Here is a 20,376-nt window from a genome sequence, read left to right on the forward strand (position 1 = left end):
AATAATAAAATGATGATTAATATTTACACCTCCAAGTTTTTGGGTGATTTGTTACAGAACATATGTAGTACCAGGAGTAGGGTGTTGCTAAGACAAAAATCTAAAGGGTGGTATTTACTTTGGGACCAGGCTGTGGGCAGAAACCTGAAAGGTCGCAAGGAGGTTTTGGTGAAAGCCGAAAGTACTATGACGAGGCTGTGGAAATAAAAGGAAATAGGACAGTGTTATCAGAAGCTAAAAAAAGCAGTTATACATGCAGTGGAAATTTGTTACATATATTCCATTATTATTATTATTATTATTATGTAATATAATGGTGGAAATTTTTGTCCACTGCAGTAACAAAGAATGGGATCAGGAGACTGAGGCAGGAGGATCTCAAGTTCAAAGCCAGCCTCAGCAACTTAGCAAGGCCCTTAGCAACTCAGCAAAACCCTGTTCTAAATAAAATAAAAAACTGCTGGGGATTTGCTCAGTGGTTAAGGGCCACTGAGTTCAAATCCCTGGTACCAAAAAGCAAAACAAAACAAAAACAAAGAATGGGAATGGTTGCCAATAAACTCAATGATCTAAGGAAATTTCAAGGCAAAGTATTAAATTTGCCACCTGACTTCTCACTGACTATGATAAAATACAAAAGATGAGAGATAACTTAAAGACAAAGTGTGTTACATATGAATCATTCAGGACTTGCTGAGTAAAAACAAACCAAAAAAAAAAAAAAAAAAAAAAAACACAGCTGTTTGTCATCCTCAGTCACTTTAGATGACTAATGATGCCAAAATTAAGAGAAGGTTTCTGGGAAGAGATCAAATCCAAGGTGTTTTCAGAAAACATGCTTTAAAGAATAAGCCAAATGTATAACTGCAAAATAGTTTATTAAAATCTCAGAAAGATTTAAGTTAATGTTTTAAACAAATAAACCTAAGAATCTTAAGGACTTGCTTGGCAAAACATCTCTGCTAAACAATAGGGCTTTAAGAATATTAAGGACAAGGATTCCAAACTACAGAAGGGGCTATCATAACACTTTAACTGATAGATTGGATTAAAATGGAGACATAAACATACACACACAAGGTTTGTGGTTTTTTGTTTTAATTGATGAGCTTGATCTGAAAGAAAAAATAAATACCGTATTTCACTACATAATTGTCACCACTGTAAAATCATCACAACCTATTTTTTCAGTCCAAAGATTGGACCTTTCACTGAGTAATTGTTGCATGGTATGATTCTGTTGTCATGCCACTTAAAAGGTAAAGAGAGTAGCAATGTATTCCCTAGTGGCATATAGATTCACATTTGTCTTCTTTCACACTTCAAGCCAAGAGCCTAGAATACTCAGCACACATATTGTCAGTATATTCCAGAAAAACAACTTGTGTGGTTTGTTTAGAGTGCTGCAGTACTAATGGTAAATATATTTTAAGTGAGTGGCACAGAAATCAGGGCATCAAATGAGGAAACCAACAATAGTGGTGCAGAATCTTTGGACACAGAAGATGAAATTTTTTAAGACCACACTTCACAACACTGTAAAAAATTTTCTCAAGTGTAATATTTTAAGTATAATGCACAAATCTATAAAAAAAAACTAATGCATTAACTGTTTTTTTCAGATGGGAAAATGTTTGCTAACCTGCCATGAAGAAATGATGTACATTGACTTTGACTATTCAAATTTAACATATATGCACAAGTAGTCCATGTATCCTAATCTTGCACCAAAGACAGTTTAATAATAAATGACCTTTTAGGAATACAACACACACACACACACACACACACACACACACACACACTCACACAAAGCTTCATGTAATGGTCACACCACTTTTTTATAAAAAAAATAAATAAATGGCATAAAATCTGCAACAGTTGTGTGGTAAAATATAGTAGTACAAACAGAAAAGAACATTTTGAACCTGCAAACTTCTATAGGGAAGAATCAAGAAATCGATTTACCTATAAATATAGACTACTATTTATGGAAAAGGGAGGATGACTCAGAAGAGGAAACTAAGATCCTAGAGGACGGAGCTATGGAGACCTCACAGGCAACAGATGAACCCTAATCAAAGATCTGTCCCTGAGAAACACACCCAGGAGGCCTCATCTACATATGGACAGGACCCTGGACTTTAAGCTGATGCTATTATGGGACATGCCTTGAGGGAGGAATTGAGTGGACTTTACCAGTGCGATGTATGTGGTTCGTTGTGGTTAGATGGACTGTGACAGATCGTGCTCCCTTGATATGGCCACAATAATATACAACATCCTGCATTCTCTTCTATGACACTGATGCTCCTCTCATAGAGGAGCACGGTCTATTTGCTCTTCTTCATGCATCTGAGTGGACATTTGAGTGCCTCATCCCGTGGGACATGAGGAAGTGCTGCTATGTGACTTCCAAGACCAGGCTGTGCAAGTCTTTGTTGCCTTGTGATGCTCACTCTGGAACCATACTGTGGCCACACTGTGAGGCCACCTAGGTCTCATGGAGAGACCACATACAGATGTTCCAGCTGACAGCCTTAACTCAAGATCCCAATAGAAAACATATAATTTACCAGATAAGTGAGTTAGGAAGCTTTTGAAATGACTCTAGCCTCAGCCACCGACTAACCACATCAGATTCCTCAAGGGAGACTAATTTAACTGAGCAACCATCCACCATCAGCATTGTACAAGATAATAACAATATGATTGCTAATATCTTAAGTCACTGAATTTGGGGAAGTTTCATTGCACTGCAGTAGATAACTGGAACAGACAGGCAGAAGCCAAAATAGGAAGGAGAAGAAGGCCTGGAGAGAGGAACTAACACACAGCTTGTCACAAAAAGTGTTGACAGATACCACAGACACCTTGCTTCACAGGAGACAGCATCCTAGGGACAAGGCACATGGCTGCACACACGGCATATGCCTACCTGGTGCTCTTCCGCTTTGTGGAGTCAAGACATCTATAAAGCCCTGAGCTGAATCAAGTGTGGCAAAAAAACAGGGCAGGATATACTATTGGTTCCCCCAGTCACTCTTATTTTCCAGCCCCCAACAAACATCAAACTGGAGAAGTATATTGGAGTGGAGGAGACATCATGGAGAAAAGTGAAAATTTTAACCTGTTTCTAAACATCAAGGAAATACCAAGAAATAATACCCCAAAGGAACCATAGGGAAGGGACTGTTCAATCTTCTGGAGGAAATGAGGGGAGTAACTGAGCTGAGTCATAAGGCTCAGGGTCACAAGTAAACACTATATCCTGTCTTCTACTCACCCACCTCTCAGGGAGAGATTCTGTGTAGCGATCTTGTAGTGATGGGAAATACTTTTCTCTGGAAAGTATGGAACAGAGTAAAGGGGTATAGATGGTATTCTTTTGGCAACTGAGAGAACTCCTCTTGGAGAGTACTAAAGAAGGTATACAAAACTCTAAGGTTTTTTAAGAACTCTTAAAAAGAACTTTGAGGTTGGGGTTTGACTTAGTGGTAGAACACTTGCCCAGCATTCACAAAGCCCTGGGTTCAATCCCCAGCACCACAAAAAATGTAAAAAATAATTTTTTAAAAAAAGAAGGTCTGGGCTGGCACAGTGTCACATGCCTGTAATCCCAATGGTTTGCGAGGCTGAGACAGGAGGATCTCAAGTTCAAAGCCTGCCTCAGCAAAAGCAAGGCGCTAAGCAACTCAGCAAGACCCTGTCTCTAAATAAAATACAAAATAGGGCTGGGGATGTGGCTCAATGATTGAGTGGCCCTGAGTTCAATCTCCAGAACCTAAAAAGAAGTTCTGAACATAGTTGAACCTTGGGGTTTTGAAGGAAGTTGAAGGAAATACAAACTAAAGTACAAGAGGCCAGCAGGTTCAAACAGTCTGCTAGACACACATAAAGACAAAAATGAATATAAAGAGATGAATTAATAAGTACTTAGTTTTAGGAGAGTTAGTGACATCTTCCCTCCGAGGGAAAGTAGTTAGAAAAATTTGTTGTTTGAAATTCAAAAAAATATTTTTAGTTCAAAATTTTTTTTTTCCAGTACTAGGGATTGAACCGAGGGGCACTTAACCAGAGTCACATCATCCCCAGGCCTTTTTATTTTTTATTTTGCAATACAGCCTCACTAAGTTGCTGAGGCTGGCCTCAAACTTTCAATCTTCTTGTCTCAGCCTCCTGAGTTGCTGGAATTACAGGTGTGGGCCATCACAACCAGCTGCTCAAAATCTTTGAAATCAAAAGTAATCGTTTCATTATATGATGATAAACTGAAAATTAAATCTGATACCTAATGATTGGGTCTCTTGACAAACCAAGATAAAAGAAAATTATAAGACCTGACCCTGTATTTCATAACAAAGAACAATCTAGTTTAAAAATCAGCACACATTTTGAAGAAAACATTCAGGTGTCAGACCAAAAAAAGGCATAGATATTTTTAAAAATCAATGAGTACTCCAGGCTTAGTTTAAGGTGCCTGTCATTCCATCACTGGGGAGGCTGAGGCAGGAGGATCATTTAAGACCACAAGTGGAGGTCAGATTGGGCATCATAGCAAGATCCCATCTTAAAAAAAAAAAAAAAAAAAAAAAAAATCAATGGGTAAAAATCTACTTAATGACATGAAAACTTATTTTAGGGCTGTGTGAATATTGCTGAGCCACCATCAAAAAAAAACAAAAATGAAGAAGCCGGGTGTGGTACACATACCTATAATCCCAACGACTTGGGAGGTTGAGGCAGAAGGGATCGCAAGTTTAAGGCCAGCATCGGTAATTTAGCAAAGTCCTAAGCAACTTAATGAGATCCTGTCTCAAAAGAATAAAAAATGAGGGACTGGGGATGCAGCTCAGTGGTTAAGCATCCAGGATTCAATTCCCAGTTCCAAAAATCAAAAAAATAAATAAAATTTAAAAAAATAAAAAGGGCTGGGGATGCAGCTCAGTAGTAAAGCGCCCTTGGGTTCAATCCCCAGTACCAAATAAATAAACAAAAACAGAAAAAAAATAAAATAAAATTCCTCATCCAGAATCCAAAAAGGTAGGAAAACTCATGGAGCAGAAGTCTGTCCATAGTCTGATTGGGACAGAAGTGTGTCCAGTGGGTTTTCCTTGGAAGGAAAGAAGTGAAAATTTGTCATTTGACCATCCTTCAGAATTTATATAGCTCTTCTAGGCTTGAAGGTTCAGCTAATTATGAAAAACTTTTGGTGCTCACTAGGACCCCTGGCTTCTCAAAGTCCTACATTCTTTTTCAGTCAATAATCACATTAGATTTTCAAAGGAACTATATTTAAAAGCTCAGACATCATTGACTGCAAAGATGATGGCTTTGGTCTTGGGATAAATATACTATCCATCATCTGGGTGGGACTGAGGAAAATGAATTTCAGAACATGAATTTCAGAACTCCAGAATTCTCATTAAATCTCAAGTCTTTTCTTCAGGAAAAGTCTAGGAAATGATTATAAAAGAAAATATCTCAAATAAAATCCATGAATAATTTTAAGTCCAAAGCAACACTGGATTGATTAGATAAATCAATAAGCATTAGTACACTTAAGTTTACAGAAATAGAGATTGACTAAAATACCACAAAGCAAAGAATGCAGCAAACACTGCAAACTTATTTTATTCTAACTTTGTCTTCTTAATTTTATCTTACAACAGAATGATTCAACATAATTCAATTAGATTTCTGTCTGCTTTTATCTAATGCTTTATAAAATCCATATGTATAGATGTATGCATGTGTTCACTTCTAGTCAGAATGTAATACAAGCTATTGAAAACAAGACTTATTGAATCACTGATAATATTAACTCAAACTGAAAATGTGATGTTATTGATATTTGGAACATTTGGAAGTAATAATATAGTCTTGGGTATAATATCATAGGAAAATAAAGTTGCTAAGAGAATTGGATCCGTGACTTAGAAGGATAGTTTTCTTGAAATTTCAAAATCTTAAAAAAACAAAAAGCAACTGGAAATTTTTCTAGTGAAATTCCAAATAATATGATGTCATTTGAAAAATGATGCTTAATCATGAAAACAGCTTACATGGAATTAAATGTTTTCAGTTCAGTTCAGATTAATTTAGGGTGTGGATTTAAAAGTGAAAGATGAAGTAAAAAGTTTGGACCATCCAAATCCTTTTTTTTTTTTTTCATTCATTCACAATAAAATGGAATTTTATTAAGTATCTATAATGTTTCAGGCCTAAATACTGCAAATACAATAGCAAATAAAACAGATGGAGTTCTGTCTTAGAATTTATATTTTAGTAGGGGAAAGAGACAATTAAAACTTGTTTTATTTGCTGGTGTATCTAGCATTTGGCATACTTCTTTGCACACATTAAGTATTTGGTATTTGTTCAATGAATGAATAACAGGATAAAAACTATTAACACAATTTCAGATGGTGATATGTGCTAAGAGGAAAATGGAATGGGGTATTGATATGACAAAGGTTGTTGGGGAGGGTAGCTAATCTAGATTGTATAGTGTGGTAGATTGTTGTTTGGCTAATATTCACCTATTCTTTCTCCCTACCTTCATGGAAGGAGTAGATACTGGCATCTGGGGTCCTCCCAAAAAATGATCAGGCCCCCATTACCCCCAACAAAGCACTCTCATAGAAAAGTCCCATTAACACACCTAAGTTTCCAATGGGCATCTCATAGAGCCTGACTTAAAATCTGAAAGACAAACATCACCAGATATTTGAGGAAAGTGTGGAAATATAGGAACCAACAGAAATGGAACTTGGAGAAAAGAGAATTAAGAAGGAGTTGAACAAATTTTTCTGGAAAGTTATTATTAACATAAAGAGAAATAAGAAAGGAGGATATTGCAGACTTGAAACAAGAAGGGGAAACTATTTAAAAAGAGAAAGAAAAAAGAGAAGAAGGAAGAGTCTTGGGAAATAAAAATTTGGTAACAGAAACTAAAATTTCAAAAACAGCATGGGAGGAAAAGTATATGAAATCTCCCAGAAAAAGATAAAGAAATAGAAAACAACAGTAAGGCAATGTGTCAAAATGCATTCTACTGTCATATATAAACATCTGGAACAAATTTTTAAAAAAGAAAACAACAGTAATAGAAATTAAGGAATACATCCAAAATTCAATATCTAAATAATAGCACTTCCTGAATGATAGAAAAGTAAAAATAAAAAAGGTGAAGCAAACACATGAATAGAAATTTTTCTAGAACTGAGGGAATATCAATTCCAGATTGGTTCAGCCCACCAGCTGTCAATAAAAAGAACACAAACATACCTGGAACAAAGCATACTGTGGTGAAATTTCAGAATGCTGGGAAGAAAAAAATCCTAAAAGCACACAGAGAGATAGAAAGAGAGGAAATAAGCCATATACAAAGTGAGTCAAAATTGCATCAAACTTTTCAATGATAACACTGAAAACTAGAAGAAGTGGGAAAATGTCTAAAGGTATTTTGAGAAGAAATAATTCCTGACTCCTATGCCTGGCTAAATTGTCAAATAAATGTAAAGATAAAATCATTTTACCTGCTACACACTCTTTCTCAAGAAGCTGCTGGAGGATGTACTCCATGTAATAAAGAAATAAGAAAGAAGGGATCCAAGAAACAGTAAAGGCAAAGGGGATTCCCAAGGATTATGATGAAGGGAAGTGCCCAAATAACAATGTTATCACAGATCTAGAGAGCAATGGATTCAGAGTGGAGCAAGAGGGATGTCTCCAAGAATGAATGAATGAATGAATGCATCTTACTTTGATTAAATGTAAATGACTAAAATGTGTGTAAAATGTTATTGTAGGCATATCACAACAAAAGATAAGTCATAATATAGTTTCTCCTTAAATTTTCTGTTCTATAATAGTTTAACTAGTTTATCCTATGCTCATCTGTAATGCCAATTGGTAATGACATGGCTCCAACTGACCCCAAACTTTCCTTTCCTTCTGCCTGCTGTCAATTCCTAGCTTCTCTACCCATTTCTTTGTTTCATTCATTCCACAAAAATGAATGCCTATCATGTTGTTACAATAGCAATTTTTATCACCTATTCAGCCTGACCCATAAGTTCAGAAGTTTTATTGAATGCCAGCCCCTGATGTTCTGCAGAAATTGAAGGAATGTAAGAAAATAAATTGGGATTTCATTGTCATCATTGTTGTTGCATTCCAGCTTAGTCTTCACCCTTGATGTCTGTGTGGCCAGATGAGATCAAAGAAATGCTTGGATGGAGCCAGCTAGTCTAGCTGTCATGACACAACCTAGGCCTCATCTTGACCTGACACATATGGCATTCATATTTAATAGATATCTTTTTAAAAGTTACAAATATGTCAGTTGGGATTAACTGAAAAGAAAAGCAAGTAAACACTAACTTGAGAATCTAATGCTTTAACAGCTAAGCAGGAGTTAGCAGAGATGACTCATGCTGTAAAGATTCAAATGGGGGTCAGGGAAGGGATAAGACTCAGAAATGGGATAAAGGACAGAGGTCTTGTCATACCCGTGACTTGGTGACATTAAAAAGCTGAAATCAACAACCAACCATAAGGGACATTAGTAGAATAATTGGGGAAATTCAAATATGGACAGTTTGTTAAATAATAATATTCTCTCAATTGTTAAAATTCTTGACTCGTGCCCTGCATGGTGGCACACACCTGTGATTCCAACAACTCTGGAGGCTAAGGCAGAAGGAATTCAAGTTCCAGGCCAGCTTGGGCAACTTAGCAAGACCCTATCTCAATTAAAAAGGACCAGGAATGCAGCTCAGTGGTAAAGTGCCCCCAGGTTCAATCTCCAGGACCACAAAAAAAAAAAAAAAAAAAGAGAAAGAAAGAAAAATCTTGATGAGTATGGTGATTGTTTGAGACAATATCCTTAATCTTGGGAAATACTATAGAAGTATAGTGTATTAGAGTGTAAAAAGTATTTGAGGGTAAAGAGTCAAAATGATGCAACTTACTCTCAAATGGTTCAAAGGGGAAAATACAGATATAAAGAAAATAAGGGGCTGGGGAGATAGCTCAGTTGGTAGAGTGCTTGTCTTGCAAGCACAAGGCCCTGGGTTCGATCCCCAGCACAGCAAAAAAATAAAAAATAAAAATAAGTGTGGTGAAATGAATATTTAATGTACTGAATGTATATGAATATCTGATGTACTGTTGTTCTGTTAGCTTTTCTACAGATTTGAAAAGTTAGAGAAAAAGGTAAGTTGTTGTTTTCTTTTTAATTTCTTAAAAGCTGAAATTTCATTAAATAGTGAGAATGTTAAAATGTCCTCCTTCTTGGCTCCAGTCACTGAGGATTGATGGCACTCAGTCACTTAGGATTGATGGCGCTCCCTAACCACCTTCTGCCCAGAGTACCTGACCTAGTCCACTGAGATGACTGGCACTGTTCTCCAACACCCTTCTAACACTCAGGTCTTCCCACTATCCCCATCCCAGAAACTCTCCGTTGGGGATCCCACTGTAATCAAGGATTTCATGTCATTGCACTTATGCACTTGCCTTCCTCCTTCACAGGGCACTATAAGATCCTTGGAGACAGTGACTGTTTCCATTTGTTATCTCCAGCACATATCATGACATGTGACGTACAGCACTATATATTATGAATTCATAAATGAGTGAATGGCTCCCTGGATGGCTCAACAAAGAGTTGAAGTATGACAAATGAAAGCAAGTAATCGCCAGGCTGGTTGATGGGCTGAAACAGTGAAAGAGAAAGTTCAGCTTCTTAGTGTTAGAGACCCAAAAGTGTGGCTTACACCTACTCTACTACGTGAGAGCTGGAGTAACAGAAGATAGGTTGGGCCTGAAGGACTCATGGTCAGAAAGGTAAAGAAATCTGGGGAGTTAAAGTGTCTGGAAACAGAACCAGCATAAGAAGAGGAAAGCCAAGCACAATCACCAAGGACTGGAAAGGGCATTTCCTCCTCAAATCTGGATCACACAGAGGGACATTCATTTACCTTCCAGCCATTAATATAGCCTCTTTATGTCAAACATTTTGCTAGGAAAAGAATACTTTTCCTAGTATGTGACAGGGTGACAGGGACACATAGTCCCTGTCACAGGGTGCTAGGTGAGTTACTCTTAGTTACTCTTAGTTACTCAGTCCCTGTCACAGAGTGCTAGGGAGTTCCTCTTTAAGGAAATCGACTGGACAGGTGGTAGGGAGGCCATTCATTCAGGGTTTGAAGACTGATTTCCACAAGGGACTGAGAAGTGAACCATGCACAAGGGCTGAAAATTAATGTAACCACATAGAGACAGAGGCCAGAGAAGTGGCACCCTGTGGGCTCAGAGATAGCTCAAAGTCTTCTTGGCTTGCAAGAAATACAGGAGGAGAGCATGCGGTCCCATTGGTGCCCTACAGCCCCAGCCCATTCTCTGTGAAGTTTGGATTTGTGAGATGAGGCCCCTGAATATTGGCACATCTGATGAACATTCCTCAACAGCACAGATATTGACTCCTCCTAGCTTGAAGCTCTTATTTGCTAGGACACTGCCCTCTCCAAGTGCCCTTTCCTCTCTTTGAGGGGCCCCTTTTAACCGTAAATGTACTCTTATGGAGGTTCCACACTCAGACCACATCTCTTTACACTCCATTCAACTGCATAGGTGGCTTTTCACCTCCCATATCTCCAGCTCTAGGTTCTCTCTTGGACTTTCAACCTCACATACAGGTTATGTATCACCCTGGAGGCACTGTTTCCTCAAAATGTTCTATATTACCAGATTGTGCATTTCTTTGGAGAGACATATAACTGTTTCCTCAATGCCCCATATCTACCTGTATACCATAAGCACATAAATGCTTGTTTAAATTGTTCTCCCAAACTACTAATCTTGGCTACAGTCCCTTCCATTTGGGGGACTACCCACAGTTTTAAGCTAAACCCCAAAGCCCCATCTCTAGGCAAGTGTAAGCAATAAGGACACTGATTCATCATACTGAGAGTGACAAGAAAACACAATGCCTGGAGTAGGCCACCAGCTCCTCCTACGAAAAGCAGGAAGACTGAGAGACTGCTTGGCCCTGTCAGGCTTTGGCAAGGGTCCTCCAAACTGACACTCTCGTGGCTATGTGGCAACCAAAGCCAGAATGGCAAGCCAAAGGTCATTCTGACATGCCAGGAGAGCTTGACCTCACACTCCCAATCCATGGCTCCTGCCTAGTCAGCTCTCACTATCCTCCCTGTGAGCCCCTGCACATTTCCTCTGATCTCTTGGGCTCCAACTCTCTCCACACACCAGAGCTGACTGAAAATACAAGACACTTCCCTCCTTAAGGGTGGGAATCCCTGCAACTTAGAACAAAGTCCAAACTCTGAAGCACAGCTTTCAAGACCCTCCACCACCAGATCCTCACAAAGCATCCAGCACCTTCACTACACCACCTGCTTCAACTTCATCTTGTACTCAGGTGGCTATGCAGGAAAGTGCACTTCTGAATCCCAATATTTCTGAATCCCCCTATTTCTGCTGAACCACATCCTCCTCCTGCTCAAATAAGATCCTTGTGAAATTACACCCTGCAACTTCACCTTTTTCCCCCCAGTAGCACCAGGGATTGGATCAAGGGCATCACGCATGCTCGGTAGCACCCTACCACTGAACTCCTCAGACAACTTCTTAAAAATCCCTTTCAGATAATTCCAGATACAAGCCTTCCAACTTCCAACTTTGTGCCTCACGAATGTTTAACAGCTTCACAATTGAGCTAATAATTCTTGACCAAAGTCTGGAGAACACCCCAAGAAACCCTCTAGAATAACCCTGATTTGTTATCCCTAACAATTAGGGATACTCTGGTTACCGCCCCCCCCCCAAAAAAAAAAAAAAAAAAACTCTTCCTTCCAGATATTGGTACACATCATAAAACTCCAATAATTATATGTGCACAGGCAGACCAATGGAATAGAACACAAGGGGAAAAAAACAAATATATGTATAAGTACAGGCATTTCAAATCATAAAAAGATAATTCTTTTTACAAAATGAGGTTTGGATAAAACAGCAATGTTGGATTTGGCTTTTTGTGTTAGGGTTTTTTGGTACAGGGGATTGAACCCAGGGGTGCTTGACCTCTGAGCTACATCCCCAGCCCTATTTTGTATTTTCTTTTTAGAGACAGGGTCTCACTGAGTTGCTTAGTGCCTCTCTTGCTGAGACTGGCTTTGAAGTCACAATCCTCCTGCATCCACTGCCCAAGCTGCTGGGATTATAGGTGTGTACCACCACACCAGGCCCTTTTTGGGTTTTTTCTTATTTTTTTTAAATATATTTTTTAGTTGTTGATGGACCTTTATTTTATTCATTTATTTATATGATATGCAGTGACTGAGAATTGAACCCAGTGCCTCACGCATGCTAGGTAAGTGCTCTACCACTGAGCCACAACCCCAGAAACTTTTTAAATTTTTTTTAGCTGTAGATGGACAGAACTTTGTTTGGTTTTTTGTTTGTTTGTTTGTTTTAAGGTGGTGCTGAGGATCGAACCCAGTGCCTCATATGTGCTAGGCAAGCACTCTACCACTGAACCACAACCTCAGCCCTTATTTTTTGAGACAGGGTCTTGCTAATTTGCTTAGGGTCTCATTAAATTGCAGAGACTGGCTTTGAACCTGCAATCCTCCTGTCTCAGTCTCCCAAATAGCTGAAATTATAGGCATAAGCCACCAAACCCCATGCAATGTTGAATTTGTACTTCATGCTTTACACTAGGATAAATTCCAAATGGAAGAAAACTTTGAAAGTAAAAACTAAGAGAGGGTGCACTGACACACACCTATGATCCCAGTGAATCAGGAGGCTGAGGCAGGAAGATTGCAAGTTCAAGGTCAGCCTGGACAACTTAGCAAGGACCTGCCTTAAAATGAAAAACTGAAACTAGGTATCCGTCAATAGATGAATGGATAAAGAAAATGTGGTATGGTGTGGTGTGTGTGTGTGTGTGTGTGTGTGAAATGGAATATTACTCAGCCATAAAGAATGAAATTATGTTCATTTGCAATAGCCTCAAAAAAAAATAAAATACTTGGGAATCAATCTAACCAAAGAGGTAAAAGGTCTCTACAATGAAAACTACAAAACATTGAAGAAAGAAATTGAGGAAGACCTTAGAAGATGGAAAGATCTCCCATGTTCTTGGATAGGCAGAATTAATATTATCAAAATGGCCATACTTCCAAAAGTGCTATACAGATTTAACGCAATTCCAATTAAAATTCCTATGACAGTTCTCATAGAAACAGAAAAAGCAATCATGAAATTCATCTGGAAGAACAAAAGACCCAGAATAGCCAAAGCAATCCTGGGCAGGAAGAGTGATGCAGGAGGTATCACTATACTAGACCTTAAACTCTTCTATAGAGCAACAGTAACAAAAACAGCATGGTACTGGCACCAAAATAGACAGGTAGATCAATGGTACAGGATAGAAAACAAGGAGACATACCCACATAAGTACAGTAACCTCATACTAGACAAGGGTGCCCAAAAACTTACAAGGGAGAAAAGATAGACTCTTCAACAAATGGTTCTGGAAAAACTGGAAATCCATATGTAGTAAAATGAAATTAAACCCCTATCTCTCACCCTGTACAAAACTCAACTCAAAATGGATCAAGGATCTAGGAATTAGACCTGAGACCCTTCACCAAATAGAAGAAAAAGTAGGCCCGAATCTCCATCACATGCTTAGGACCAGACTTCCTTAACAAGACCCCCATAGTGCAAGAAACAAAAGCAAGAATCAATAAATGGGATGGATTCAAACTAAAAAATTTTTTCTCAGCACAGGAAACAATCAATAATGTGAAAAGAGAGCTTACAGAGTGGGAGAAAATCTTTTCCACACACACTTCAGACAGACAACTCATCTCCAAAGTTTATAAAGAACTTAAAAAACTTTACACCCAAAATACAAAGAACCCAATCAATAAATGGGCTAAGGAAATGGGCAGACACTTCACAGAAGATAAACAGGTGATCAACAAATATATGAAAAAGTACTCATCATCCCTAGTAATTAGAGAAATGCAAACTAAAACCACCCTAAGATTGCATCATCTTACTCCAATTAGAATGGCTATTATCAAGAACCCAAGCAATAATAAGTGTTGGCGTGGATGTGGGGAAAAAGGTATAAACATTGCTGGTGGAGTTGCAAATTGGTACTGCCACTCTGGAAAGCAGTATGAAGATTCCTCAGAAAGCTCAGAATGGACCCACCATTTGACCCAGCTATCCCACTCCTCGGTTTATACCCAAAGGACTTAAAATCAGCATACTATAGTGATGCAGCCACATCAATGTTCATAGCAGCTTAATTTAAAATAGCTAGATTGTGGAACCAACCTAGATGTCCTTCAATTGATGAATGGATAAAGCAACTGTGGTATACATATACAATGGAATATTACTCAGCCATAAAGAAGAATAAAATTATGGCATTTGCTGGTAAATGGATGAAGTTGAAGAATATCGTGCTAAGTGAAATAGGCCAAGATCAAAAAACCAATGGCTGAATGTTTTCTCTGATAAGTGGATGACAATATATAACGATGGGGGTTGGCAGGGGGAAGAGAAGAACGAAGAAACTTTGGATGGTGTAGCGGAAAAAGGGGTGGGAGGTGAGAATGGAAAAACAGTAGAATGAAACAGTATTACCCTATATATATGTATGATTACATGAATGATGTGAATATACATTGTGTACAACCATAGAAATGAAAAGTTATACCCCATTTGTGTACAATGAATCAAAATGTGTCTGTAAAAATAAAAAATATTTTAAAAAAAGAATGAAATTATGGCATTTGCCAATAAATGGACAACTGGAGACTATTATGCTAAATGAAATAAGCCAATTCCCCCCAAAACACCAAAGGCCAAATGTCCTCTCTGATATGCAGATGCTAACACACAATAAGGGAGGGCAGGGCACAGGGAGGGAAAAATAGAAGTTCATTGAATTAAAGAAATGGGAATAAAGGGAAGGGAGGAGGGAATGGGAATAAGAAAGAGTAGAATGAATCAAGACACAAATTTCCTATGTTCATATGTGAATACATGACCAATGTAACTCCACATCATGTACAACCACAGAATGGGAAGTTACTACTCCATGTATGCATAATACGTCAAAATACACTCTACTGTTATGTATATCTAAAAAGAACAAATTTAAAAATGGAAAAAAAGGGCTGGGCATATAGTTCAGTGATAAAGAACCCCTGTGTTCAATTCTAACACAAAAAAATAACAAAAAACCCTAAAACCATAAGAATATTAGTACTACAAAGGCATGGCATCATAAAAATCTTACAGGAAAAAAATGTGAGACTCTCCCAAACTCACCCTAGGCTTCTAAAAATTATCACCTAAAGGGACCAGGGTGTTGCTTGGTGGTAGAGCATCTAGCATATTTGAGGTCCTAGATTCAATTCCTGGCACTGCCAGAGAAAAAAAGAAAAAAAAAATCACCCAAAAACCAATAGCCCTAAAACATACATTCAATAGAATTAAACAGAAATATGAATAAAAATTAATAGAGATAAAAATTTTTAGGCAGGGATGTAGTTCAGGGTTAGTGTTAGAGGGACTGCTTTGCATACCCAAGGTTCCCGGTTCAACCCCAAGCACCATTTAAAAAAAAAAAACTAAAAAATTTCAGCATGGCAAAACAAACATGATAAATCATCAAAAGGCAAAAACAAACTGCAAAACGCCAACTCTTATTACAAAGAGCTAACTTCCTAATCCATAAAGATCTACGATACAAGAAAAAACAAACTTATTAGGCAAAAGATGTGGACATCTCACAGAAAAGGAAATTCAAACGATGTTAAACATGTTTTAAAAGGTTTAGAAACATGTTGATTTCCATTGAACAGATCGACAAAACATCATATGATTTAATACACATTGGCAAAGACCTGGGGAAACATATTCTTGGTAGGAGCAAAAAAAAAAAAAATGGTACAGATCCAAGAAAGGACTCAGCAATTCTGCTTCTAGAAGCATTTTTTCATATGAAAAATGACATGCCCATATCATGTATATACATGTCCATGTCTGTTTTGTGGCAAGAGATAATCAACCTAAATATCCACATGCCAGGGGCTGGGTTTTTTTTTTTTTTTTTTTTTCATTTGTGATGTAATTAAATTTTAGGTAGCTGTCGAAAAGAAATGGGCCAGGCACAGTGGTGCACTCCTGTAATCCCAGGGGCTCAGAAGACTGAGACAGGAGAATCATGAGTTCAAAGCCAGCCTCAGCAATGGCAAGGCATTAAGCAATTCAGTGAGACCCTGTCTCTAAATAAAATTCGAAATAGGGCTGGGGATGTGCGTGTATGTGTATGTTTGTGTGTATATAAATAAATACACAAATATAGATTATATATATATATATATCTGGAAGAATATGTGAATACAGATAGTACTGGCTGCTTTAAGCAGAAAATTTGGGTGGCTATGGAACAAACCTTTGGTAGCTCTTGAATTTTGTACTATGTAAATATATTACCTACTTGGAATACAGTTTAAATTGAGAAATATCTGTGCTACTCTCTTCCAGGGTCAATATCAACTTCACAATTTCCAGAAATCAGTTCTGTTCTGAAAAAAAAATAAAAATCACTATTGCCAGAGTTCTTATACTTTTGCACCCCTGTCCTTGCACTGAGCCTTGGGCCTTAAATGGTCTTCTCCACATGATGAAAATTCTTGAACTTGACTCAGAAGGAAGGGGCAGAAAAAACAAAAAACAACAACAAAAAAAACAGCTATAAGGCATTTTAGGGAAAATTAAGGAGATTTATCACAACATACACAATACATATGCTCCTCCTCATAGGTTGATATTCCAATAACCCATCATAAGTCTGAAATAAGGTACTTTGGAAAAGTGTATTTAACACACCTAACCTACTGACCATCATACTTTTAGCCTAGCCTACCTTAAAAGTGCTCAGAACACTTAATTTGCCCAGTTGGGCAAAATGATCTAACAAAGCCTATGTTGTAATGAAGTACTGAATATCTCGTGTAAGTTGCTGGATACTCTACTGAAGTGAAAAAAAAGGAATGCAATTCTTATTAAGCCAGTCAGTTTAAAACAAATGGCAGCCCACACTAACATAAGACCAAAAAAAAAACCTTAAGTCAAACCATCATCACAAGGGATTATCTGTATCATTGAATTAGTTACCTGTTAAACTTGAAAATGGTATTGAGATTGTTCTTAATCTTTAGAAGGTTAAATAGAGGAAAAGGTGCATGATGCCAGCAACTTATTTTCAGTCTCACAAAGGGGAATGTGTACAGATACATGTGTACCTACAGATACCCGTCTATATGTAGATGGTTACATGCGCTAAATATTAACAATTGTTGAGCCTATGTATTAAACTATTAAACTATTCTGGGGATTTGGAATTTTTCAAAACAAGTTTGGGGATTTTTTTAAACCCTACTAGTTCAAATGCCTTCAGGATATACACATATGAAGAAATGACTCCCTTTTCTGCATTCCTAAAGTCTTTACTTTTGTTCATATATCAGAAGACTGAGCAAAGACAAGGGATCCCCACCTCAGGCCCATAACTCCTGGCACCTCACAGACAGTGTTAGGCTCATGCTTCCCAAACAAGACCTAAAATAAATATCAACTGCTTAAATGTACCACACACTAACTGGAGAATATCCAGGTATCAAGAATGGGTAACCCCTGGCTGTGCTTATCAAATTTCTGCCCATAAGGTGTTGAGAGGGCAGGGATGTTGAAAAAGGACTGGTCCCAGGACAAAGTTCATTCCCCTGCCCCAATGTCAATGTCCTTTAATATGGGGTACCCAAAGTTCACAATGCATAAAATTTAATGACAAAATTTTCATTAAATTCAATCTGAGACAGGAGCAGTAGCACACCTGTAATCCCAGCAACTCAGGAGGCTGAGGCAGGAAGCCCTAAGTAACTTAGCAAAACTCTATCTCAAAGTAAAAATAATAAAAATTTTAAAAAGGCTGGGGATGTAGCTCAGTGGTTAAGCAACCCAAGGTTCAATTCCCATTGTACCCACTCCCATTATTCTCCCAAGAATCAGTCTACATTCAGACCAAAAGACTGCATGTGCATAGGCCATAAGCATGGGTTCACTCACCAGGCTGCTTAATCCCTTAAATTCTTACACATTTCCCACCCCTGGATTACAAACTCAAAAGTAGGGCTGCATCTTCTAATTACTTGCAGTCTTAGTCACACAGGCAACCCTGCATATACTTAGTAATATACAAGAGCTGAGAGCAAGAATTCTAAAATTCTCACTCTTAATTTGCTGAGTGACAAGATGTTCATTTCTCCTTTAAGTCAGTGTTTCTTCCTCTATACAATAAAGACAATAAGATAGCTGCAGGGACATTTGGAGACTATGGATACTTTGAGAACTCTGGGCTCCTGGTCAGGAATATATTGTGGCAAGAGCCAGAAGCAGCATCAATATCTAAGGACATTACTTTATTAGAAACAAAATGTTGGTGTGTGGAAGAGAGCTAGGAGTCAGGTTCCGTGGTAGGCGGTGGCTTCTCATCATCAGGGGGGCAATCGATGAAGTCAGCCAGCATGGCAGCTGTGTCATCCTGCTCCTTTTAGGGACAAAGACATAATATGATTTATAACAGACTCACATATATACACAGAAAAGTAGTAAACCTCTTCCCCAACACAAGCAGCTGCACCCCCTTTCCCACCAGTCCCACCTGCCTACCCAGAGGTGCTTCTCCACCTGGCTCTCCCTCACCTTTTCCTGGAGAACTGCTGCCTCTGCCTCTGTCTCCATCTCTTCTTCTACAGATGTCTCTGGTGGAGGTGGCACTCTGTCATCCCCACCCTCAGTCCCCTCTTCCAGCAGAGTCGGGGGAGCCGAAGGCTCTTCTTCAACAAGCTCCTGAGGAGGTGGCCCTGCATCTGGGCTTCCCCCTTCCCTCTCCTCCTCACCCTGGGACGGGAGCCCCTCGGGGGCAAGGGTGGGGGCTGTCTCAGCCCCATGCTGTTCCTCTGCTCCTGGTTCCTCCACTTCCAGCAGCAGCCCAGGTTCTGGTTCTGGCTCAGGCTGCTCTTTGGGGGACTCTGGAGGAGGCAGAGCTGGAGGCAAGGTTGGGGGTGGAGGTCCACCTTCTTCTACCTCCCCTCCTGCTGAGCCAAACTCCAAGTCTTCAACCTCTTCCAACTCTTCCTCCTCCTCCTCCTCCTCCTCTTCCTCCTCTTCTTCCTCTAATTCACCTTCTTCCTCCTCAAATTCTTCTTCGAATTCTTCTTCCTCCTCTTCTTCTTCTTCAAAATACTCTTCTTCATCTTCTTCTTCTTCCTCAAAGTCTTCCTCCTCCTCCTCCTCTTCCTCTTCCTCCTCCTCCTCCTCTTCCTCTTCCTCCTCCTCTTCATCACTGCTATTGATATTAATAACTGTCAAATCTTCTTCCAGGGCTGGGGGTCCTCCCCCTCCAGGAGTCCCCTCAGGGACCAGCTGGGGTGGTGGGAGTGTCACAGGACCAGGAACAGGTGGGGGTGGGGGTGGAGGAAGAGGCCCTGGGGCCGCAGGAAGCTCTTCGGGCTCCTCCTTGGCTGGCACAGGAGGGGAGGCTATTGGGGGTCCAGTGGGGGCCACAGGGGGAGGAGTGGTGCCTGACGGTGGTGGGGGTGGCAGAGGCGGAAGCCCCTCAGGCACAATCACCACGCTATCATCAGAGTCGCTTTCCAAGGAGATCTCCACATCAGACGCCTCCTCCTTATCATAGTGGACAAAGGCTGGTCTGGGCACTCTTCCCCCAAAAGTTTCATCTGGGGGGATGGTGGGTGGAGGAGTCCCACTAGGAGCAAGGACAGGGTCCTCATTGGAGCCTGCACGATGGTTCTCAGGGCCAGGAAGGAGCCGAGGGGGTACAGATACCAGGCCTGGGACAGAGAGGCCTAAGTGGTTGGCTGTGGCTGGAGGTCCAGGGCGTGCTGAGGGCACAGGGCCTGCAGAGGGTATGGGGCCTGCTGAGGGCATGGGGCCTGTAGATGGCATTGGGCCTACTGAGGGCATGGAGCCTGAAGAAGGCAATGGACCTGCTGAGGGCAATGGACCTACAGAGGGCATGGGACCTACAGAGGGCATAGGGCCTGGGGGATGGAAGGGCGGGGCCCTGAATGGAGATGGGGCCTCAGGGGGGGGAACAGGGGCAGGTGTGGGGCAGGTGGGGCCCATGGCCTGTAGGGGAGGAACTCGGGGGTGAGTCAGAGCAGCACAGGTCACCAGTGCTTCGGAGCAGAAAGAGGAGACCTAAGGAAAGAAGAAAAGGACAGTGTGACC

At 39.7% G+C, this 20,376-nt stretch overlaps 1 protein-coding gene across 2 annotated transcripts in view; it reads right to left on the reverse strand.

Moving 5' to 3' along the window:
* Positions 1 to 18,521: 18,521 nt before the first annotated feature.
* The window catches only part of PELP1 (proline, glutamate and leucine rich protein 1), a 30,301-nt gene continuing 28,446 nt past the window's right edge, over positions 18,522 to 20,376 (reverse strand). For both annotated transcript variants that reach the window (XM_079131190.1, XM_079131189.1), the window contains exons 16-17: positions 18,826 to 20,346; positions 18,522 to 18,670 (exon numbers count right to left, since the gene is read on the reverse strand). In XM_079131190.1, coding sequence (XP_078987316.1) covers positions 18,578 to 18,670; positions 18,826 to 20,346 — 1,614 coding nt within the window. In that variant the 3' untranslated portion in view covers positions 18,522 to 18,577. The remainder of the gene's footprint in view (positions 18,671 to 18,825; positions 20,347 to 20,376) is intronic.

Source organism: Sciurus vulgaris, assembly GCF_902686455.1.
Source record: "Sciurus vulgaris genome assembly, chromosome: 3".
In the NCBI taxonomy this organism is placed as follows: domain Eukaryota; kingdom Metazoa; phylum Chordata; class Mammalia; order Rodentia; family Sciuridae; genus Sciurus; species Sciurus vulgaris.